At 41.8% G+C, this 24,459-nt stretch overlaps 1 protein-coding gene across 10 annotated transcripts in view; it reads left to right on the top strand.

Moving 5' to 3' along the window:
- The window catches only part of HIPK1 (homeodomain interacting protein kinase 1), a 44,330-nt gene that overhangs the window by 11,649 nt on the left and 8,222 nt on the right, over positions 1-24,459 (top strand). For 4 of the 10 annotated variants that reach the window (XM_083447177.1, XM_083447174.1, XM_083447180.1 and 1 more), the window contains 12 exons: positions 100-223; positions 1,702-1,821; positions 2,797-2,883; positions 3,322-3,506; positions 4,145-4,307; positions 4,792-5,014; positions 6,298-6,419; positions 13,585-13,719; positions 19,928-20,070; positions 21,097-21,279; positions 21,707-21,922; positions 23,720-23,952. In XM_083447177.1, coding sequence (XP_083303303.1) covers positions 100-223; positions 1,702-1,821; positions 2,797-2,883; positions 3,322-3,506; positions 4,145-4,307; positions 4,792-5,014; positions 6,298-6,419; positions 13,585-13,719; positions 19,928-20,070; positions 21,097-21,279; positions 21,707-21,922; positions 23,720-23,952 — 1,934 coding nt within the window. The remainder of the gene's footprint in view (positions 1-99; positions 224-1,701; positions 1,822-2,796; positions 2,884-3,321; positions 3,507-4,144; positions 4,308-4,791; positions 5,015-6,297; positions 6,420-13,584; positions 13,720-19,927; positions 20,071-21,096; positions 21,280-21,706; positions 21,923-23,719; positions 23,953-24,459) is intronic. The other 6 variants (XM_083447178.1, XM_083447176.1, XM_083447181.1 and 3 more) reach the window with 3 other exon arrangements.

Here is a 24,459-nt window from a genome sequence, read left to right as displayed (position 1 = left end):
TCATTCTTGGCTATACATTTGATAAACTTTTTAATTCAGTCAAGTTTATGGGATTTGTGAAGTTGTTAGTAATCAAATATACTATTGCATGTTTTTCAGAGCTCCTGAAATCATCCTTGGTTTGCCATTTTGTGAAGCTATTGATATGTGGTCGCTGGGCTGTGTGATAGCTGAGCTGTTTCTTGGTTGGCCACTGTACCCAGGAGCATCAGAATATGATCAGGCAAGTTTGTGTAGATATTTATATAGTTTACATTCAAATCTGAATTCATATTTGGAACTGGATTTAATATCACTTTAGCACTTGATAATGCCTGTCCAAATTTAGCCACACTCTTATAAACAAAAAGGTGCCCTAAGCTGATTTCATGGTATTTAAGCCTGCAGTCCTAAGCAGATTCAATCAGGAATAAGTGCCATTGTACTCATTGAGGCTTGCCTCTGAGGAAATAATGTTAGGATTGCACTGCAAATGCATTTGTGATTGGATTATAAACATCTAATTCATGAGCACTGTACAATTGATCTAGAGAGCTGGATTAGATCAATAGTCCTACTGTTTTCAGATGGACACATGCGAGAAGCACTGGTTAGTTGTAGTGCTTTGCATTGCCTCATTCAGTTCCAGTACCTAAGACCAGAATTATATAAATCACCCAACTGTATAAACTTCTTTTGAATGGATAGGTTACTGGTAGATAACATAATATGCTGACATTCTGACTTCTGCCCTGGCCATCACAACACCTCTCTGCTGATGAAGGAGGATGGGACATATTCACTGATGTTGTGCTTTGCCTGAATCAGTGCTGCTCCCTCCTACCTCTGCTTAAGATGACTACAGGCATACTTTTAGAAAGTTGCAGTTCAAGATACCTGGCCTGTCCATCTTGGTGGGACCAGCTCAATGAGTACTTTTCCCCCTCAGCTCTTTTGAATGTTCATTTGGGTGCGTAGATGGGGGTCATGTGGTTCCTTCTGATCAAGGCACACACATTTTTTAACTGCCATTTCAAATTACACCTTTGTTCATGGTTTACCATGAATCCATTGGTCTGGGCTATATTCTTTTCTTCAGGACGAACAAATCACATTTTATAGTGGCATCAATGAACAAACCTTGGACGTGGTTTGCTTGGAGTGAAACAACCTTGACCCCTGGTTTGGACATACAGTACAATTGATTTTAATCATATGCTGTTGAAAGTAGGCTGGTTAAAATTGCACAAATTAAATGCAGGCAAGTAGAGCACCAGGTCTGCTCAGGTTACCCAGCACGTGAGAGCATTTAAGCTCTGTGCCTTGCTTGTGGGACAAGGCCTTCTCAACGCCCCAGCTCTGAGATGCTTGCACAAGACGTTGTGGAGCCATCAGAGTTCATTGACACCACACTGGAATCCACTGGAAATGATTGTTTCCTGGGTCCAGGCTAGAAATCAGTTCAGCCCTAACAAGAAATTGGGAATCTGACGCAAGATATGGTTGGAACTGGATAATGCAGTAGAATATATTAAACAACTAAGGTTTGCAAAGAAATGTATTTGCCTCAGCATGGTAATCTGTTAAGTGAATATTGACTGAGGCAGTTTAAAAAAAAGAAAAGATCCCACTGTATATTTTCCTTCCTCTGGAAGGAAATGCATTTAACTATTTACACAGCATTCTGCCTTTATCATAGATTACTTCTTTTTTCCATTTCAGATTCGTTACATTTCACAAACGCAAGGACTTCCAGCTGAGTACTTACTGAGTGCAGGAACGAAAACAAGCAGGTTTTTTAACAGAGATCCAAACTTGGGATACCCATTGTGGAGACTAAAGGTTTTTATTTTTTTTTCAGACATTCAATTTATTGTCGTAAGAGCAGTATTTGCAGCTTATGTAGAGGAAAAACCTTTAGTTATTGCATGTTCACCGCTAGGTTAAGGTAACTTTGGTTGGAGACCTAACCCCATTTACTTTCGAGGAAGCCCCATTAGATTCAGTGGGGCTTAACTACTGAGCACATGCATTTCTTCTCTGGGCACATCCAGTGAAACAGTTACAATAAAGAGAGCTACCTATTGGTGTGACTAATTTGTATGCAGGAGCAAGTCTTTTCCGTTTGGCTGGACTTAAAAAAAAAATATTCTTGATTTCAATTACATTCATTTTTTTTAGTATTAATTTAATTAATGTCTGCTCTTTGCCATAAGGTCCTATGGTGGGTTACAGCTTTCAAAACAATGTCAAAAACAATTTAAAACAACTAACTTTTTCAGCTGAATGTTACAGGAAAGGAGAGCACTTTTAGAGAGTTACAAAGATTCATGCACAGAAGGCTCTCTTTGTCACCAGCAAAATAACATCTTATTAGAAAATTTAAGGCCATTAACATTAGTTCTCAGAAATTTTTTCAGTGACAAACCCTCTTTTTGCTAAAAGATATATTGTCAGAAAATCACCTTTGGAATCCCCTTTGCTGTAAAGCCATCCAGTGATTAAAAATCACCTTTCAGAGTTTGAACTACTGTTTAGAAACATCTGAAGCTTCACATTATGGCTGCCTTGTAAAATATCTGATACTTTGCTCAGGTTGGCTTGTATTTGTCCTTGAGAATATAGATGAGAACATTAATTTGGCACAGTGTCATTTTTCACAAGCTTAGGTAGCAAGGTTATGATGGCCTATCATTTCTGCTTCATAGGGCATTCCATTTGTCAATGGCTGATTGCTTGTTGACCTAGCTTTGCTTTTATTGCACTGAACTCTAAAACCCTGTTAGAGTTGCTTGTAACATGTATTTTATTTGATAGACTCCAGAGGAACATGAATTAGAGACGGGAATAAAATCAAAGGAAGCTCGGAAGTACATTTTCAACTGTTTGGATGACATGGCGCAGGTGAGCTGCTGAGAAAAATAATGATGCCTTTTATACTACAAGCATAATTACCCAGAGCAGTAGTATTTTACACTTGCTCTACATAGGAATCAATTATATTCCCTTCCTCAGGAATTAAGTTTGCAATTCTGTGCCCTCTTCTTGGGAGTAAGCCCCAGTGAACTCACTGGGTCTTATTTCTGAGTAAACATGAGTAAGATTTCATTTTCACTTCTATTCAACATGCTCTTTTAAGTAACATAAGTGTGATTTCCCCCCCAACATCCATATATTAGAGAAATCAGAAGCGGAAGGAATGAGATCCTGAGTCTAAAGTTGAAATGATTCTGCATTCTGAGAGCCTAGAATAAATGTATATTGTGTATCTAGTAATTTCCCTGCTATAAAATCAATGGTTTATGCAACAGAGATCAAGTTCCAATTTTTTTCTCCTACAAGGTAAATATGTCTACAGATTTGGAGGGAACAGACATGTTGGCAGAGAAGGCGGATCGAAGGGAGTACATTGATTTGTTAAAGAAAATGTTGACAATTGATGCAGATAAGAGAATTACTCCGCTGAAGACTTTGAACCATCAGTTTGTGACAATGAACCATCTGCTGGATTTCCCACATAGCAACCAGTAAGTTTCTGACAGATGTTTGAAACAATGTCCGTTCATTTATTCATTCACTCTTGTAGCCTGTCCCTCCCTCAAGGTTGAGACAAGTAAAAAAGAAAGCATATGAAAGCCTTCTAGAAGTTCACATTAACACAAAATGAATTCAAACTAGAGCAAACTTGATTTAATCAAAGGAATTCCCAAAGTGTATTTACTCCAAAGTGGAGTTACTTTAAAAAAAAAAAGTTATTGCAGCTACTTATTCCACCAACACCTTTGATTTCTCATTGTCAGAATCTTTATATCCCAGATATAAAGTGGATGCTTAGCAGCCACCTCAAAAGCATACTGTTAGGATCAGGAGCATCTGGCCTTCTAGAGTATTTGCTCTACATCTTCTGATTATCCCTGACCATTTGCCATACTGGATGGGGTTGATGGGAGTTTGAGTCCAGCAACATCTGGATAAACACTGGTTCCTAATCCGTGATCATTAGTGTTTGAACTTCGGGATTTTGATGGAGGGAGGATGGCACTCATGGTTATATTGATGCATGTTAAAATAAGGTGCAGAAGCATAGCACACATAGCCTTACATGCTTGGTAACTAACTACAGTTTCACAGCCACACAAATCTTTGACATCTCATTTCCTTTTAGTGTGAAATCCTGCTTTCAGAACATGGAGATATGCAAGCGAAGAGTTAATATGTATGACACAGTTAATCAGATAAAAAGCCCATTCACAACACATGTTGCACCGAACACAAGCACAAACCTCACCATGAGTTTCAACAACCAGCTCAATACTGTGCACCACCAGGTAATTAGTTCTGTGTTGTTGTTGTTGTTGTTGTTGTTAGGAATGAAAACCAATAAAAACTGCTTCTGTCATTTCCTGGAGTGATTCTCTTTAATCTAGATGTTGTTCTAGATTAGTAATCATGAATTTAGTCTGAAATCAATGCTATATGTAATAGGCAGCTACTGCTATGCAGTGGCTTCCTTATGAATTCCATGCCCAATTCCAGGCATTGACCTTTAAAGCTCACCATGGCCTTGGACCTCTCAGAGCAGCTCTCCTGTGACCTGCCTTCATCCCTCACCCTTTCCCATTGTAGCTAACTAGCTGTTTAGTATTATACTGCTCACCAGCTGGTCTGTAAAATGTCAACGAGACAGAAAGTTGGGTTAAAGTGAGCGGGAAGCCTGAAGCGTTTCTTTTGTATTGGTTTTTGTGGTTGATTTTCAAATGCTTGAGCAAAAGACATGTTTTGGTTCTAATGATGAATGTTCCTGTTTTCCAGGCTAGTGTGTTGGCTTCAAATTCTACAGCTGCTGCTACTCTGTCTCTGGCAAATTCAGATGTTTCACTGCTGAATTATCAGTCTGCTCTCTACCCATCATCTGCAGCACCAGTTACTGGTGTGGCGCAGCAGAGTGTTTCCTTACAGCCTGGAACCACTCAGATCTGCACCCAAACGGATCCATTTCAGCAAACTTTCATTGTGTGTCCTCCTGCTTTTCAAAGTAAGTGTGTGTGTGTGTGTGTGTGTGTGTGGGGTCTTTCCATACTATTTACAAAAATAATATATAGTAGTTTTAAAGCTATAACAGCCAAGGTGCACATATATTACATATATGCCACTAAGGTATAATTTGACACATTTCATGTTTTAAGAGTTAAAAGTAAAACTCGTAACATGGTGCTCAGTATACAAATTCTGAAAACTGAAAGTTTTGAAATAAGTAAAATAGGATACAATGTGCAGCTGAGCAATGGTTTCGCTTACGCTTATTCCAGGCTAAGTGGAGGAATCCAAGATGATTTGAGGGTTGCTGCGGACAAACTTGGATTTATTGTTTCACATAGAGTTGGATTTGGGGGATTATTATTATGTATTCAGTTTATATCACACCTTTCTTACTGAGCGAGTCCAGGGAGGGTGCAGATATTGTGCCCCTTTTCACAGAAGTCGTGTGCAGGGTGGTCCCCCGTTTCCTTCATGAGTATTGCACAGAGTGCTTTCTTGTGGATGTACAGCTATTTTTACTGAAGTAGGCACATGAGTCTCCATTACAGACCTTTATGTAGCAGACAAGTTATTGAGTGAGCTCAACTGCAGTAGCCTGCTGATAGAACCAACCTCTTGCCAAAGTTGGCTTCATCAGTAGTATGTGTGGAATTACAGTTGTTCTATTTTGTAGAGCAATGGTGCTTTGTTGTCTGTTCCCCATGTTTTGAAATCTATTTCAAATTGCATTGCCACACATTGTACATCCCAGAGAGAGCTGTAGCTACATTATCTATAGATATACCTATATCTTATTTGAGCATTACTCCATATTGGCCTCTTAAAAAACACTTTCAGTAAAGTTGGAAAATACAAAGATATTGCCAGTAGCCAAGCAGTAGATGACCAGTTTCCAGATTGCAGTAGCTGCAGCCTGGGATGAAGCTTCTCATGGAGCTGGAAAAACTTTATTTTAACAATACCTCTCAGTCAACAGCTGGCATCCCAATTTCCAAATGCCATTATGACCTGAATGTTAAGAGCAGAATCAGTAAATGGGTTTGTGGCATTCCACCGCCACAAAGGAAGGTGTTTTTGAATAGGTGGTATTCCAGGAAAATATTGCTTAGACTGTACAGCTGGTCTTCTGCACCAAGTGTGTAGATAGACTTAGGCATTTCTCGGTGTCGGTAATTATTTGCTTTGTCTTTGTTTCTTTTGTTGGTAAGTGGGCTCTGAAAAGTGTTCAGATAATTAAAAGCAGTAGATTAACTGTTCTCTTTTCTTTATTTCCTACAGCTGGTCTTCAGGCAACCACAAAGCATTCTGGCTTCCCTGTTAGGATGGACAACACTGTTCCAATTGTGCCACAGGCACCAGCAGCTCAGCCATTACAGATCCAGTCCGGAGTTCTCACACAGGTAAACGTAAGGAGAGCCCTTAAAATGTCAGTAAATTACCCCGAATACAATTACTGGTTTGTTCTAGATTAAAGTTGGGAACCAGAAATGACTCAAAGTTGGGTGGCAGAGTCCTGCCTTCCAATACCAAAGACAAGACAAGAAAGCATGGAAATTAGTCTGTTTTTTAATCTAATCATCTATCTACATTAAAGGTTTGGCGCTAATAAATGGGCTAACCCATTTAGCTAAAATAAGTTGTTTTAAATTCTTCTCAGTTTTTATAATACTGTTCTATTATGGATACTCTGTTTTTCTACACCGCTCACATATTATCTGAATGCGGAGTGGTTTTTAAATCCTTAGCTATAAATGAAGTCCTGAGTTTTAGGCAGTTTTCATTCACAGGTACAGATAAAAAAAAAAAACCAACACAAAGCAGAATGTGTTCACAACTGAAAATCAGCTAAAAAATTAGTGCAATATTTCATATGGCTACGTTGAGTCCCAAGTCGATTCCTCTTCCCTTTTCCTTACTCTTTCTACCCTGCCCCCATTCATAACAAGAATACTTGTTACAACTGCATTGTTTCATTTTGTGATGTTGTATTCGTAAAAGCTTAGATGATATCAAATAATTAGATTTCAGTATATATTATTTTGGAACTCTAATCCCATTTTATATCCTACTAGAAAAACCAAAGTGATATCTGCTTCCAGGAATACTTGTATTTTGCTAAAAACTAATCATGATTTTTTCTCTTTGAGTGAACATGTTCTCAGGTGGGGTGAATGCTCCCTCTAGCCTTCAAAGACAGAATCGCAGCTTATTCAGAGGATTTTGCTCACATCCACTCACCTTGCACGGCTTTCTTCTGCCTTCACTCTGAGGCAGTTGGGGTTCACACTTGGCTATTCAGATTTGCTCAGGCTTGTGTTTTGGAAGCGATTTCCATTCAGCGTGTGGTTATTTTCATAGAATCCACTACCCCCATGCTGGAACAAAAGAATTCTAAAACTAAATTGCCACATCTTCAACGAAAGGGGAAAGGAAGATCTTGTGAGTTTGATATCAAATAAGAAACTTCGCTTTGGGGGTTTTTTATGGGGAGGGACAATTTTTTGTGTGTGGTCTGGTTGGCAGTCCCCTTCCTGCATCTTTCCATGACTGTTTCAATCCCTTCTACATTTGCTTTTTTCACCTTGTCACTTGACTCACTTCCGTGACTCTTTGAAAGGCTTCCCCCTTTCATTTTTTTTCTCCTTAGTGGCCGTTTCCCTACCACTTCAGGCCCTTGGGAGTTAAACCAGTTTTTCCTCTGTGTTTTAGTGGCTGTTGGGTTCTTATGCTGACACTCTGCCATTGTTGCCTCTCCCCAGAGCTCCAGCCAGTGCCACCATTTTTAAGTAGCTGTTTGGCAAAGCCATTGGCCATAAGACACAGAAGCTTAGTCTGTTTCCCACCCCCACTGGAGATTATCCTCATTCGCTCTGAGCCAGTGCTGCAGCACTTGAGGAAAACTTCAGCCACATTTGAGCGGGGTGGGGGGTGGGGCAATGACAAAAACCTACATAAATCTAAAGCCAAAGTCTTTAGGGCAGCTAAAAGCCTCTTGTGGTGACAGTTTCCTTTTTAAGTTCCAGCATGCTTTAACAAATCATGGCCCTGCTGATTTGGAGGTGGCTGAAGGCACATTGTGGAACAGAATCCAATGGCACTGTGGGATAATCTCTGCTGAGGCTGTCCTCTAATCCAGCATTTCCCAACCTTGCGCCTCCAGCTGTTTTTGGACTACAACTCCCATAATCCTCAGCTAGCAAGACCAGTGGTCAGGGATGATGGGAATTGTAGTTCGAAAACAGCTGGAGGCCCAAGGTTGGGAAACACTGCTCTAATCCAACTCCATTAGGTCTAATGAAGTCTTATCTGCTTTGAGTAAAAAGGCAGGCTGGAGGGAGTTTGGATATTTTTCCTACAGCTTGCTTCAGGCCATTGGAGATAAGGCGGCCCTTTCTGAGGGGTGGAAGTAATGTTGGTCCAGTCACGACTTGTGGCACCTTTTGAAGAGGATTTTTTGGGGTTGTTTTTTTGCTGCTTCTATCTCAGGCCATTTCTGTGCCTCATAAGGCTCCTGTTCACAGCTGCTTTCTGTAACATCATCATGACCTCTAATCCATGTTTGCCCTGTAATTTAGCTCTCTTCCAGGCTTTGCCTAGCACTTCCAGTAATCTTACTTGGGTGCAGCTTCAGTTGACTCCACAAATGCTGCTCCAGATTAAAGGAGCCTTGTTAGGTGACTTTACTAAAGAGCTGTTGGGTGCCTAACAACAACCTGCAGTCATTGCCTCACACTCCTGGCAGCGCCTGCTCAAGCTCCGCAGCCAATTATTGTTCCAGTATCACTTCTGGCTCCAGTATCACTTCTGGCTCCAGCAGTTCCTGCTGTTGTACCAGCTGACCTATGGGATTCAAGTGGCCCAAGGGAAAGGCACACAAGAAGTGTAAGAGCTTTTCTGCCTATAGGCAGTTGGAAGATTGAGGATGCTGTGTTTGAAGAGGAGTTTTCAGATGTTGATGACTGGAGCGAAGGACCAGAGGTTGAGGAAGTTCCTTCTAATAGGCACCATTCCTGCCTCTTCTCTGAAAACCTATGACGCCTCTGGATCTTAACAAGCCTATGGATAAACCGGCTTGCATTTCTTCTCGTCGCCTCAGCTTCACCCGAGAGAGAAGGCAAATGGAAAAGGCTTCAGTAATATAATAGAAATAATAATCACAATGGTATGAGGAGAGGGTACCTGTTGCCGTAATTATTCTGGTGGATTTGTAGAAGTCTGACTTTGCTCGGAGGGAGTCTGCCTTCACGTGCACAGGTCCAGACAAGAGCACAGACTTGTTGAAGAAATTGCCACAGTCCCAAAGGATCACACCATATTAAATGTCTTCAATCAGATGAACCAAAGCTATGAGAGCAGGAAACAGCTCAGTAAGCCAACAGTGCCTTTCATTGGACGTACTGAAAGTAAAAAACTGAACCAGCATTGCTGTCAAAATGGAGGAACTTGAATCCTGGGCAGCTTCTGGCAGAGACTGTGAATATTATGAAAGGAAGAGTAACATGGACAATGGGTATGAAAGAGTTGCCATCTTTGTTGTAAACTGCACTGTTTATCTCAGCAAAACTGTGCTGTAAGTGAGGAATAGATTCATTTACTTTCAAATGGCCAAAGATTAAAGCAAACAATGTGCTGCTTCTCCTAGGCTGTTTCTTTGCATTATGCAGGCTACTCCACCTGTTGTGAAAACTCCTAGGACTGGTATTCGTAACCATGATTTGCCTTATGATGACACTTGCCCTTCAGAAATTAGGAAGACTAGAGGCTAAGATTTATTACCTACTTTAAAATGAGGCTGCATTTTAAATTGCATTTTAACCTGTATTTTAAATTGGTCCCCCCCCCACTCCTTTCCCCTATTATGTTTTTACTATTATTTTATTGGTGTTAGCTGCCCTGAACCCAGCTCTGGCTGGGGAGGGCGGGGTATAAATAATAATAATAATAATAATAATAATAATAATAATAATAATAATTATTATTATTATTACAAAGGACACTTGCCGACTGTTTTTTTTTAAAAAAAATTATTAAAGATTTCTTGGTTTACAAGACACTTCACTGCTTTTCCTTCATAATTACCTGTTGAACAGGGCTTCCTTTTTAAGATTTTCCTTCATAATTCACCTGTTTAACAGGGCTTCCTTTTTAAGATTTTCCTTCACAATTTACCTGTTTAACAGGGCTTCCGTTTTAATATTTTCATTCATAATTCACCTGTTTAACAGGGCTTCCTTTTTAATATTTTCCTTCACAATTTACCTGTTTAACAGGGCTTCCTTTTTAATATTTTCCTTCGTAATTCACCTGTTTAACAGGGCTTCCGTTTTAAGATTTTCCTTCGTAATTTACCTGTTTAACAGGGCTTTCTTTTTAAGATTTTCCTTCACAATTTACCTGTTTAACAGGGCTTTCTTTTTAAGATTTTCCTTCACAATTTACCTGTTTAACAGGGCTTCCGTTTTAAGATTTTCCTTCATGATTTACCTGTTTAACAGGGCTTCCTTTTTAATATTCCTCCCCTCCCTTAAACTCCCCTCTCCCGCATCTAGTTAGCCCACACGCACCCCACACGCACCCCACACACGCACTCCTTGTCCCTCCAGTTTGAATGTTTTTCCTCCGCCTCCATTTAAACTCCCCCCTCCAATGGCAATGGGCAGATCACTGCCAGTTTTTGATACTGGGATTGCAGCCTGGTTTATTGCTTTCATTTCATGGATCAATGGTCTCATTAGATAGTAAAATTCATGTTAAATTGCTGTTTTGTTTTTAATTGTCTGGAATGGGTTAATCCATGTTGCATTACTTTCTGTGGAAAAGCACGCCTTGGTTTTGGAACACTTTGGTTTTGGAATAATAATAATAATAATAATAGACTTCTGGAATGGATTAAGTTTGAGAACCAAGGTACCACTGTACCTCACTTCTGCAATGTCCACAGAAAATTGCTCAAGAAGTAAAGAGGGGCTGATGCTAGTTAAAAATAAACATTTTTATTTCCAGGGATGTGGAACCTGCTGCTGGAGCCCAACAGTATCTGGGAGGCTGTAGGTTTCCCATCCTTGATATCAATCAGATTGCTAAATCTGAAAAGGATATGCTACTGTTGCCCAGAAGGATTGGAATTGGTGCTTGTTCTAGGCCCTAAAATTGGTCTCAAAAGTCCTGTTGTTCTGACCATCTCAGAAGAATCAGTGAGATGCTGGAATAGCCATTCATAAAGCTATCCCTTGTGAAGTGCTAGCCCTACAGTGGTTAAGGACTGTTTCAAAGATTAGTCCCAATATTAAACTAGTATTTGTTAATGAAAAAGTACTACAATGCATTGTCAATTTTTGTAAATTTCTGTTTGAATCTTGAACGGTTCTTTATTTTGAAGTATTGACTCTTCCAGTGGAAGAAAAATGTATTTTCCATGGCTTAGATGCTACAAACAGTAAATGTTGTGTATATTCTGGAACTTTTCCTTGAAATAATAAAATGTATTGGAATTGCCTCTTTTATTTCCAACTTATGGAACATGAATGAACCAATCTGTTTTCAGTACTCCTCATGTTTGCATGTGTTCAATCATATGTCAGTTCTGTCCCTTTCTCCCATTAAATGAAATTCGAAACTCTGGAAAAAAGAGAGGACTATACTAAGAACTGGCCCGGTATGCCAATGAGTTTCCACAATGGATCAGACTTAAATGGATCAGCTAAAGCTCCCAGCCATTGGAACTATGATTGCTTTAGTTTGTGTGGGATGCCCAGTTTGAAGACTCTCACATGGACAAGTTGGACTTCGGTCTCAGGAAGGAATGTGATTCCAGTGCATCAACTGTGCTTTTGCTGCACTTGTACTTTCTCATGCTTCTCTGTGGCTGTATAGAATTATTGGACAATTCTCAACAGGATCCAGTGTGACTCTGTAAGACTCTGCTGAAGGTGTACTTATAGTGGACAACTCAGTGGATTCTACACATTTTTTCTCCTGGACTTTGGTGGTTGGTGTGGTACTGAGATGCACCTTGTGGCTGTGCCATTGGAATGTGGATCAAGCTTGTCATCTGAACCTCTCCATGGAACCCTGTGTGGGACGAAAACATTTTGGCGAGAAGGTAGTAAAGGTCATTTTAGTTGAATCCAGGTTCAATACACAGAGATGACTGACACTCTTACAGATATTTGCAACCAATACCAGCCATTTTATTCTGTCACTTCGATCTTGTTCTAGGTTTTCCAAAGAGTCACATGCAGGTGATTCTTTCCAGCTTGAAAGAATGCTCTTGGCTACGAATATAAGGAAACAACTATCTTTTTCCTGCATGGACAGGTACCAGTTTCAGTGACGTAAGTCTCTGTCTGTGGTGGACCAGCAATGTAGAGAAGGGAGCACCGTTGAAGGGAGCCGCAGTGTACATCATTCATTTTGGATGCCAGCCTCTTAATCTTAATTGATGCCAGACTCAAACTTCAGATCCCTTGCCTTGCTATTCAGCACTTCTCTCTGTAGTTTCCTTTTCACTATGTGCTTTTACGTATGACAACACTGTAGTGAAGAAACAGTGGGTTGCCAAGAGAGAACATGCTCTCTGGCACTTCAAAATGAAGCCCCTAGACCCCATCTGAACAGTGTTTTTCCTGTATGTTTTCCTTGTTTGTTTTTATATTCTTGTGGTTCGTTTGGGCTGTAGCAGATTGGACAGTCATAAACTATTTGGATGTGAGCAGAATCTTCTAAACAAGCTGTAATTCTGCCTCTGAGCATTAGAGGGAACTCATATTCCACCACAGAACACCTTATCACTCAAAGGAAAAATACATTTCAGGTAAGACCAACAGTCCTGTTTGTTTCAGACCAGAAGATCCAGGAAGCCTAATGGTTACATAAATTGCTAATATAATTTTGTGGTCTTTGCCATGGGACCTGGGTGATATCATTGCAAACATGTTCAGGTCAGGCATGATTAAATGAAAGATGTACTTTATAACTTGTCCTTTTTTATATCTATTGTGGAAGGCAATTATTGTGGAAGGAATTACTCAAACTAGCACAACAGAAATCCAATATGGTATTCTTTGTAAGTGCAACAAAACAATTCTTCTTATCTATTAGAAAGTCAGTTTGGTTGTGGAGATGTTTAATGAAATTATTCTGATCATTGAATTGCCTTTTATTTATTTAAACAAAGTCAATGGACAGGCAGGTATTGCTTTTTTTATCTTAAAGTACCTGAACACTAGTTTTGCAATCTTACATGTCCAATAGGACATTTTGGAGGCTATTAGTCTTTCCAAGCCTTCCCTGCACTAGTTTAGATATTCCTCAGGATTAATATTGTCTCAGGTGCGGTAAACACAAAAGTTTGTTCACTGAAATTCAGGAGTACTTAATATCACTTAATATCACTTCAGGCAAGAGATACCGAATTAAGCTGATAGAAAAGCATATTTATATCAGAGCATACCCATGAGTTCTGCAAGCCACTCAAAAGCGCCACTAGTTTCCTTGCGGAGAAAGCCTTTCTGGGCCTGTTTCCTCAGTACATTTGTTTCACTCACTGCCTAATCTACATTTCAGGGAAGCTGTACACCACTAATGGTAGCAACTCTTCATCCTCAAGTAGCCACCATCACGCCGCAGTATGCGGTGCCTTTTACTCTGAACTGCGCAGCCGGCCGGCCAGCGCTAGTAGAACAGACGGCTGCAGTACTGGTAATTGCCTCCCTTGATTGTGTTCACTAACGGAGTTTTTGTTTTAACTTAGACTTGCAGAGGGCATGGAAGCATGTGCCATCTTGTGGCTGTGTTCTTGCTACATCTTAATGTCTCGTTGTTTTTCCTCCCCAACATTGCTGAAGCACTGTCTGACTCTGATGTTTAGTGTTGCTCTGTAAAGAATCCAGATCCATTGACTGTTGTTCTTTACTAGCCTAGTGTGTTGATCAATCTCTTCTCCTAGTCTGAGAAGAGTGGTAATTGTATTTCTTCTTTCTTTACTCTCCTATCTTTTTAAACATTTTATTGATTGAAAACAAGGGGTATGGCCCTTAGGTTGACTCTGCCATACGCATCTGGGCAGCCAGGATTTGACAAGTTAAGCTTTTTAAAGCTTCTTCGCATGTAGAAATGTTTCAGGCACTGAAAACTTCTAATATCGGCAAATACTTTATTAATAAACGGCTTTAACAGTACAGATTTCTTAACCTCTGTTGAACAATGCTGACCTCCAATTCTCCCTGGCTTTTCATTACCTCTGACCAATCATTGGCAGCGTGCATCATCCTCAGAGAGATGTTGCTTCCCACCAATACTTTTAGTTCCTTTTGCATTTCTTGGTTGAGATTAAAGGTGAGCTCTTACCTTCTAAACTGTTTCTCAGGATAGTTTGTTCTTAAACGTGCTGGAGATATTAAGGGAAGTGTCCATTTTCAAATTTTTCTTTCTCTGTCTGAATTTGACTGGTACCTTCAGTGCAATTCACACTGTAGGTGCCAAAAAACAGTCAATTGGAAACTCCAGAATCAGATCAGTGAAGTTTATGGAAACATTGCAGTGCACTTGAAACCCTGGTGTCCTCACGTGTCTTGCAAAGCACACTTCCATTTGTTACATACATCGTTGTCTTTTGTGGCTTTAAAGTGATAATTCATGAGCATCTTTATCTTCAAATAGATACATTCTGGAGCATTGTTGGCTCTGGTCAGAACCAAAGTCTCACCAGATGAGGAACTGCTTCTTTTGGCATTGCTGTTTACACCATAGCAAGTGTAAGAAGGCAGACAGGATGGGATCTTAAAGGTTATATAATTGCATGTGCTGAAAAGACAACTTAAAAGATTTCATAGGTCTCCTGTCTGCCTCCCCTCATTCAATTCAGATTGAATTTCAATTGTGGAAACATGGATGCATGTGCAGAACCTAAATGTTCTGTGACTAGCTGCTGTAAAAGACTTGAGTTTCTCATCCAGTAATCTGGTACATTCCTCTTTGGACATTGTAGAATACTTAATCCAGCGTTGTATATACTCGACTGTATATACTCTTAATCAAAATTCATTGACAAGGAAAGCTGTATAAGATCTGTATAAATCATTCAAATTAAGCACTTTGTATATATATTCAATTCTCTTTTGGCTCATGGGAAGGGGAGAAGAGCTCTGCAAGGCACTGACAACTTGAAAATCCTTTTGCGATTGGCCCCCCCACTTCTTTCTTTGATTTCACCAGGCACTGCCTGTGTTCTTTCAAACCTCTTTGCAGCCTTAAGGTCTAAAAACTAGCTTTAAAAACACAGACAAAAACTTACATTCTTGAAATGTTGAATTTTGCACCCCATACTAATTTCTGTACTTGTGTGGTGCAATGACCGAATTTACACCCCCCACCTCCCGACTAAATCCACCTGCCTACTTGGATCCTGCTTTTCTCTCTGAATTTTGGCTTCTAATAGCCTTTTGCCTGAAGTGCTCACCTTTAGTGCTTTCAACACTTCTCCCTTTTGCCGCTTCATCTAAGTTTGCATTAGCCATTTGCTAAGCTTTGCATATTTTTGTCCCTCCTCTGTCAAGCAGTTCGTCGCTTGGAAGGCCCGATTTCTGCCTCCTGGTGGGACATTAGATCTCGCACTGTATTAAACTCTCTGCTTTGTCTTGTGCAGGTGTTGGCTTTTGGAAAGAGGCATGGTGTGACTTTTAACATAATTCTCTCTTTTTTTTAATTATTCCGCTTGTATTGGCAGAGGGGTTAGCAGTTCTCTGCTTGAAGGCTTCTTTTTGGAACCAGTAATGTAGATCTGTTAATTGCAGAAATATGTCAACTTAAAATGGCATGTGTGCATGGTTTCACAGTTTGACCATATGTGTGGAACTCTAAAAATATATATATACTGCAGAACTTGTATCTTAAGAAGACTTTCTGTGTAGGGAAACCACTGTTATTGGATGGGTTTGAATTTAAATATGGAAAGTGCTGCAAGCTTATAACTGATCACTACACATTTAATTGTGATGAGCAGGGGAAGTCTACCATAGGAATAGGTTTTAAAGAAGCTGTCAGTAGAGATTTCGCTTTTTTTGTATTTTTGTGCCGCTTTTCACTCACATGAGTTGCAAAGTGGCTTTCATACAATAAATAACATAGTAGAACATCACAAATGTGTAACAAATTATATAAAATAATTAACAAATCATCAATAAAACAACTACCTTTTATAAAACACTAATCTGTTTTTTAAGTTAAGAAAACAGCACAACCACAATAAAATGCAGAGTATCTTCTGAAAATCTCAGCAGGCTATGCCTTACATCAGGATGCAGCCTTTGTGTCATCATTTGGAGGGAGAGGAGTTGTTAGAAACATATACTCTGTCCACACTTTCCCCTTGTAAACTGTCATTTAGCAGTGGGCACAAAACAGAATCTCTTGCTCTCTAGAGTTGCTCGCTCAGTAGGGCAGAGACACAGCAATAGCTTCTCAGCCATGGAGCTGGTTTCATTTACCAGGAAGGAAAAGGTGACTGCAAGGTTGGTGTTGTGTGGACTTGGTTACAGAGCCAATCCTTCCTTCCTACTGGTACATTCACACGATCCCTACTTTCTCCTTCCCAGCAACTCCACGACCAGGAGGCTATTGCTGCTTTTATGTCCCACAAGACGAGCCACCCCTGCTTGCTTTGTCTGCAGAGCAGAAAGTGCTGTAGTGGAGCCACAGAGGCTGAATCCAAATTAGGGGTCCACGGAACTCACCCATGGGGTCCGGGGCCCCATCCCTTGCCACCCCCCCCCAATTAATTTTATGTCACTTTTTTCATGTTAACATCACAAATGTTACGGTCTGTTTTAGGGCTGTGTGATTTTTTTCAATATGTTGGCCAAAATCAGTTTTGAAATCGCACTCTGATAACAATTTTGACCTGGCAATACACAGCAATGTATCACTCACAAGGGAGAGCAGGGCAGACGATTTCAAGGCAATACCAATATCGCATGATTGTGTGCATCGGATGGCAGCATGCCCGTGGTGTGTGCAGATGCCACACGCCCGGGTTCAATTTTGAGATGGGGCGCGACCAAGGCCCCCACCCCCCGGTTCCCTCATTGGAGCCTGGCTCCTCGCTCCGAGAGGCATCTCCGCTTTCGAGTCAGGTCTGACCTGGGGGTGGAGTGAAGTAGAGGCGCTGACGGCAGCAGCGTTGCCACCCCTCTTGTAGTGGGCTGCGTGCAAGAGGAAGCAGTTGGCTCCCTCACACCCCCAGCTTCAGCTTTGCTCTGGCACTGGGTGGAGAGGCGTCGTCGTCGTCACAGTGGCAGCTGCACTTCCATGGCAGCAGCTCTTTCCTGTTAAGGCACGCATGTCCAAAGTCTGTTTCGGGGGCCTAATTCGGCCCTCCAATCAATTTAATCTGGCCCCTGTGGCAGTTTATTTTCCTCAACAACTTCAACCTTAAAAAAGCTCAACAACTTTGGGGTAAAATCCTTAAAAATTCAACAATTTCAATCGTAAACTTTGGTTGGCCATTTGGTCTGCCCTTCACTTCATCAAATCTGGCCCCCTTTGAAAAAAGGTTTGGACACCACTGTGTTAAGGGCTTTGTGTGCGCCAGCTGCCAGCTCCCTTGCATCCAGCCACACCACCGGTCCTGGGTCAGGTGAAAAGGAGAGTCAAAGCAGTGTTGCTGCCGAGGCAGTATTCTGATGTTGGCCCGTGCCCAGCGGATTCCCTCTCCCCTGCTCCCCCATGGCATGTGCAAACCTGGGGCAGAAAATTGTGGGTGCCTGGCCACTTCATGAGGAATGTACAGGGGGCCCTGGAGCACCCAGCCCCCGCTGCATCTGGCGCCCATGCCTTATGCCGAGGGAAAAGAAGGGAGCTGACAGTCCTCATTTCAAGCCACCATGGTACTATCTTCCCCTGGCACTGAGGTAGAGCAGCTTTATTTAGCAGGAAAGCTGCCGTAGCCACAGTGGATATGCATGTTCATTGGCTACCCCCCTGACAGCAGCTTGAAGCACCCCCCAGTCCTCTCCCACTCAAACTACATGCAGTGGAGGTGACTCTGCTTCCTCTTCTCCTCACCACACCCATCCCATCCCTGCAGCTGCTCCTTCCCTCATGCCCACACCTGACCTGCAAGCACCCCACCCGCCCAATCTCTGTGACTGCTCCTACCCTCATCCCTATGCCTGATCTCCAATTTCCAACATTGTGATATATTGGAATATCATGATTAGCTGCTGATATACCACAATGGTGAAAACCAGATATCGCTCAGCCCTGGTTTTAGCATACCTAAAATCCATTGCCTATTAGGGGCTACCACCAAAATTTTCAAAAGTAGGGCATCTGGTTGGTCATTCGGGAGCTTCAAAAGCTTTCTCCAGCCCGAACATCACAGTGACTGATACCAAAAGGCATTAGCACGCTTAGCGATCCTGCAGAGTATTCACAGTTCGCGTAACAGACTCAATAGCTCAGCATTTTGGCTAATCTACTTTATTTACATATAATATAATTGGGGCATTCTGACTTAGCTCCTTCCTCTTTCTCATCAGACAGCAAAGAGAAAGAGACAAAGGACAAATGTCCCACTTCACGGAACACAGTAACATCAAAACATCCTGTCTCCGTCACTTCCCACATTGTGGAATGAAAGCATACACAGTCATGTGATAGAAAACAATCTCATGACTGCAAACACGGAGCAAGAATCCTAACACTAGACACATCAAAGAAGAGTTTCAGTTCAATGCATTGCAAACTTTAGGAGAAATTGGGTTGGCAAAAATGGAACTCCACAGCACCATCTGGTGTCGTAGTGGTAGAAGGCATAAACAACTTATATAAAGTGCTTTTTCTTTGCCAACGCAGCTGAGTCCAGAGTCTACTAGAAACAAAGTTTGCCTCTAAAGCCTGTCTAAAATGTGTAGACCCTGGTAACTGAGAAATAGTTGTAAGAAGTTAAATTTCATTTGTAATCTATAGCCATTCTTTTTATAAAATATATGCTGAAGATACTTAAAAACCCCTGAGAGCCAAATTTTCTTGCAATTCTAATAGCTGGATCTTATGTGCAGTTGATGTGCCTAAAGCCACTGTAATAGCAAGTTATCGATTTCTTTAGGGTATTTGCCCAAAGTATTTCATACGCAGGCAAGGAAACTCTATTCTTGTTCATTTTACCTTTTGGAATACCCACAACTTTTTTATTTCTATAATGTGTGATCTTCAAAGCAGTTGTTCCCCAACCATTTGGACTCAGCCAATCCTGCTGTACTTCCCTCCTGCCCTGTACCAATATCTGTTCTCCAAGTGTGGATGCAGAGATCCTTGCATGGGTTGTGTGCAACAAGTTTGCTGCACTGTGCAAGCATCTGTGAGCTGGTATACTAAGTTAGTTGGTGAGCAGGGTAGGTATTCAGGTAACTCCAAAAAGGCAGATTTCAGGCAAAATATTTTTGTGTACATTTACTTCCTTCCCATGTGATAACCAACCACTGGCATTGGTAGAAAATAATACTAAAAACTCATTCTCCCTCTCCCCACACACCCATGTCCTGAAGTCCCCAAGGCTCACCCACCCCAATAGTTTGGAAATCACCCCCCCCCCCCGAATCCCAAGCCTGTCACTAAGCTGCTTAGATGCATTCTGATACATTTTCTGCAGTACAATATGAACATCAAACTCTGTGCAGGTAGCCTCTGTGATGTAAACGTGACCAGAGAAGACGGGGGTGTTTTATCCCTGAAGAACTTGTTCACTTCCTTTTGTAAAATTATTTGTAGAAATGCATTCACATGCCGTTATCTCTGCAAGTTAACAGTCTACTTACTTCTTTTACTTTGAACAAATTGATTTTTCTTCCCCAGTCTTTAAAATGTTAATCTTAGTAAACCTTTTGTTTTTCTGTTTGCTGTCTTGCAGCAGGCTTGGCCTGGAGGCACCCAGCAGATCTTGTTGCCTTCTACCTGGCAACAACTTCCAGGGGTTGCACTGCACAATTCTGTTCAGCCTACAGCTGTGATTCCAGAGACAATTGGAAGCAACCAGCAGTTGGCCGACTGGAGGTGAGCAGAAAAGTTGATGTAATCTTTCCACATTACATGTTTTGAGGCTTCAAACACAAGGAGATGCAGGTAGATTCTTGGACCTAAAAGAATTGGCTTCCCATGGACTGGACCTCCTCCCCCCCTCCACAGTCTTTGGGGTGAACAGTAGTGCAGTGAGAAGGGGAGGAATCCCTGAAAATAGGGTGGAGGCAAATGCCGCAAGTGGGAGCTCCACGTCTGGATGTTGCTTCCACCTAGTATTTAAGGATTTGCCTCCGCAGCCCGCTCCATTCAGCAGAGTTTCCCAAGCCTCAAGAGTGACTTGTCCAAAATGAATGATTGAACTTTTGCACCACTTTGAGATGTAAAATAAGCACTGAAACTTCATCTCATTTTCTGTATAACAGGGGTGTGGAACCTGTGGTCCTCCAGATTTTCTTAGGTGTGCATCATCTCTGACATACTGGCTGGGGCTGATGGGAGTTGTAGTCCATAGCATCAGAAGGGCCTATAGGTTGCCCATCCATGCTTATATCACTTGTTTAATAGCATTGTCTTGACCTCTGCCTTCTGATACCTGTATGCCTGACGCAAGTGTTTCAAGTGTGTGTATAATGAGTGCATGTAGAATTGGCAGTGAGACAATGGAACTCCTTCTCCTGAGTTTGGTGAAGTTTAAGTATGTTTTGAAAGCTATGCAAGACCTGTCTGGGTTCTTTTCTTTTGTGGCTTTTGGAAAAAGGGCACTGTACTTTATTGATAATCTACTAGGATTAAGGATGTCATTCTCCCCCCCCATCCCTCTTGGGAAGCTTGTGGTGCTTGTCTGTTCAGATAGATTGGCAAACCAAGGACAAACATCAGATCATGCATTCTAGGGCAGTCTCCCCTACCTCCTGGTGACCTCTAACTTGGCTAGGCTGGCTGGGGTGGTCCACCATTATCTGGAGGAGGGCACAAAATGGGGAAAGCTACTCAATGAGTTGATGCCTTTTCTACAGTACCTAAGATGGGCATTTCTGCATTCTTTCCTTTTGCCTTTAGAAACGCTCATTCACATGGAAATCAATACAGCACAATCATGCAGCAGCCATCTTTGCTGACCAACCATGTGACTCTGGCTACAACCCAGCCTTTGAATGTTGGAGTGGCTCATGTTGTGAGGCAGCAGCAAAATAATGTCGTGCCAGCAAAGAAGAACAAACAGCCATCTCATAGTGCCACAAAGTAAGGACTTCTTCCCAGTGTGATGGTTCTTAAACAAAATAGAGAGAAAGCACTTTTCAAACAGACCCATATTATTTAGACTCTGTGTGTTGCCTAATGGCAATAAAGTTAAAACTGGGTTAAATCTTACTTTGGCAGTCCTATTCTGAGAACTGTCTTGTATTGGCACCTACAGATGTTTCTGTAGTTTAGAAATAGTTAATATAAGCCATCTAAACATGTAGTATGAAAAATCTCAAGCGGTGTTTGGGACATTCACTGATATGGGCCTCCTGTGACTTCTAATTGATGTTATTTTGTACTGATTTGTACATTGTCCTTTAAACTTCACTAGTCAAGCTAGTATAAATCCCTTTAAAACAAGGGAGTGTCAATATTGCCCACCAATGTATTTGCTTATGATAACCATCATTGTATTTTTCCGTAGGCCTGCATCTACACTAGAGGCAATTCCATCTCAAGTCTACTCTCTAATTGGGAGCAGCCCTCTGCGTGCCACATCTTCCTCCTCCAATGCTTTCCTTCCGGGGCAGGAGCAGCACCAGCCCATAGTCATTCCAGACACTCCCAGCCCCCCAGTCAGTGTAATCACCATCCGCAGTGACACTGATGAAGAGGAGGACAACAAATACAAGCCTGCAAGGTAGAGGTTTTAGCTCCTTCCTAAGGGACCATTGCTAATGCAGTCATTTAGGGAATTCCAAAGATAAGTCAGGAATACCACTCAAGAATTTTTGAGCAGGTTCGTTTTTAAGTGTTGGGGGATAGCCATTGGATTGTTCATCTTTCTGTTGGGATATGAGTACTGCGCAGCTGCGAACAAGCAGCTGGATGTTTACATCACATGATGGGACTAACCGTGGGATAGGATGTTTCAGGGATTTGTTCTCTGTGTAATATGAGACCTTCCTGTTACTTGTGTGAAGGAAATCTGATGCAGTTGCTCGGAGAAGACTGAGCGAGCAGACATGTTTTTGTACAGTTGTACAGTCAGAAATGGACGCGGGTGGCGCTGTGGGTAAAAGCCTCAGCGCCTAGGGCTTGCCGATTGAAAGGTCGGCGGTTCGAATCCCCGCAGCGGGGTGCGCTCCCGTTGCTCGGTCCCAGCGCCTGCCAACCTAGCAGTTCGAAAGCACCCCCGGGTGCAAGTAGATAAATAGGGACCGCTTACCAGCGGGAAGGTAAACGGCGTTTCCGTGTGCAGCTCTGGCTCGCCAGATGCAGCTTGTCACGCTGGCCACGTGACCCGGAAGTGTCTGCGGACAGCGCTGGCCCCTGGCCTCTTGAGTGAGATGGGCGCACAACCCTAGAGTCTGTCAAGACTGGCCCGTACGGGCAGGGGTACCTTTACCTTTTACAGTCAGAAATAAAGTAGAGATGAAATAGACTTTCTGACTGATTTTCTTTCTCCTGCTGCTATGCAAGGGGGAAGGGGGTGTGCAGCTTTCATCAGGGAGGTGTCGCCTATCAAGATCTCCCTGGTCTGCCGGGATGCCAGCCAGGGTAGGTCACCGGAGACAGGCCCCGACAAGCCTGGGGAGAGGAGCCAGCCTTTCCTGAGGGGCCAGTTTCCAACACTTTCTTGGGACATGGTAGATAACTGAACACTGCTTTTATAGCTCTAGTCGCATGTTCTGGACAGTATTCTAGATCTGGTGGCTAGGGACCAATACAGAACCATTTTTAGTCATGCAAGGAAGTAGTGGATTATGCCGCATAGGTTTGTTCTGTATGAGTCAACTAAACAGTAAGTGAACATAAAAGATAGTGTAATATAATACTAATTCCACTGTAATTTGAGCTGGCACACCAGGGGATATCAGAAACGGTGCTTAGAGGAATGTGAACTTTTGCCTTCAAACCTTAAATTTATTTGTCTTTATAAAGTGTAAAAGCTAAAGAAAATTGAGGGAGGCACAGAATTAAATATAAAGCTGAGAAGGGGTGGGAGAGAAAAAGCAGCAGTGCATCTGCATGGATTTGGAGAAATGTTGCTTGAAGTTTCAGTTGTATGAACCAATTTAGACATAATACTTGCTGGGTTTGTCTCCCCTGACCTGAACACTAAGGGGTGGTTGGGGAACTGTGCTTTAGAAAATGTGTGGCGTCAGAGTGATGCAGTGAATAGGACGATGGACTTGGACTGAAACACCTAGGTTTCAATTCCTACTTCACCCTGAAGCTCACTTTTGGCCTGCTGCACCCACTCAGCCTACCCTAATAGGGCAGTTTTGAGAATGAAATGGTGTAGTCCTCATGTATGCTCTGGGGAGAAAAGATGGGGTACAAATGTAATACATAATGCAATTCTTAGAATTGTGAAGCTTGCAGCAAGTAAGTAGTATTATACCCCTTTATTTGGCTCCTTTGTGTGTCTGAATGTCCTGGATATACATTTGGTGAAATGTTGTAATAAAGCAGTTGAATGTTTTTCTCTTAGCTTGGGCATGAAGCAGAGATCCAATGTCATCAGCTACGTTACCGTTAACGACTCCCCTGATTCAGACTCCTCGCTGAATAGCCCCTATGCATCGAATGCGCTTTCCACGCTCAGGAGCTCCGGGGGAACTCTAGAGCCAAGCCGAGGGGCAGCTGAAAGCTCCAACTCCCGCACCATTATTGTGCCTCTCAAAACACAGCTCAGTGACTGTATCGTAGCCACCCAAGCCTCAGGTAAGAATGGTTGCCAGCAAAACCGTCTTCCATCATGGAGCTCATTTTCATTTTAGTCTGTTGGTGTGTGTGTGTGTGTGTGTGTGTGTGTGTATGTATGTATATATATATGTGTGTGTGTGTATATATATATATATATATATGTATGTGTGTGTGTGTTTATATATATATAAAATAATCTCAACAACACAGACAGCACTCTGTTGTATGTATTTATCTTTTGTGACCATTTGTATATATTTAAAATGCAATAAAGTTGTTACTAGAGAGGGGCAAAGATCTATACAGTACACCTCTCCCCTCCAATATAAGAGTTTTACTACTACCGCCGTCATTCACTAAGTTACCTCTCTATTTATTTTAATTGTATTTGTGTCACTTTGCACGAGGCTTCCCATAGTGATATACAATATAATAACACATATGAAACATAAAAACAGTTAAAACAGTTATCCAGCCATGCATTCATTATAGATGTATGGTTGCTCTTGATGAATGGAGGACTTG

This window comes from Podarcis tiliguerta (genome assembly GCF_965153285.1).
Source record: "Podarcis tiliguerta genome assembly, chromosome: 6".
Classification (NCBI taxonomy): Eukaryota; Metazoa; Chordata; class Lepidosauria; order Squamata; family Lacertidae; genus Podarcis; species Podarcis tiliguerta.
This window is presented reverse-complemented; position numbering and strand designations above follow the sequence as displayed.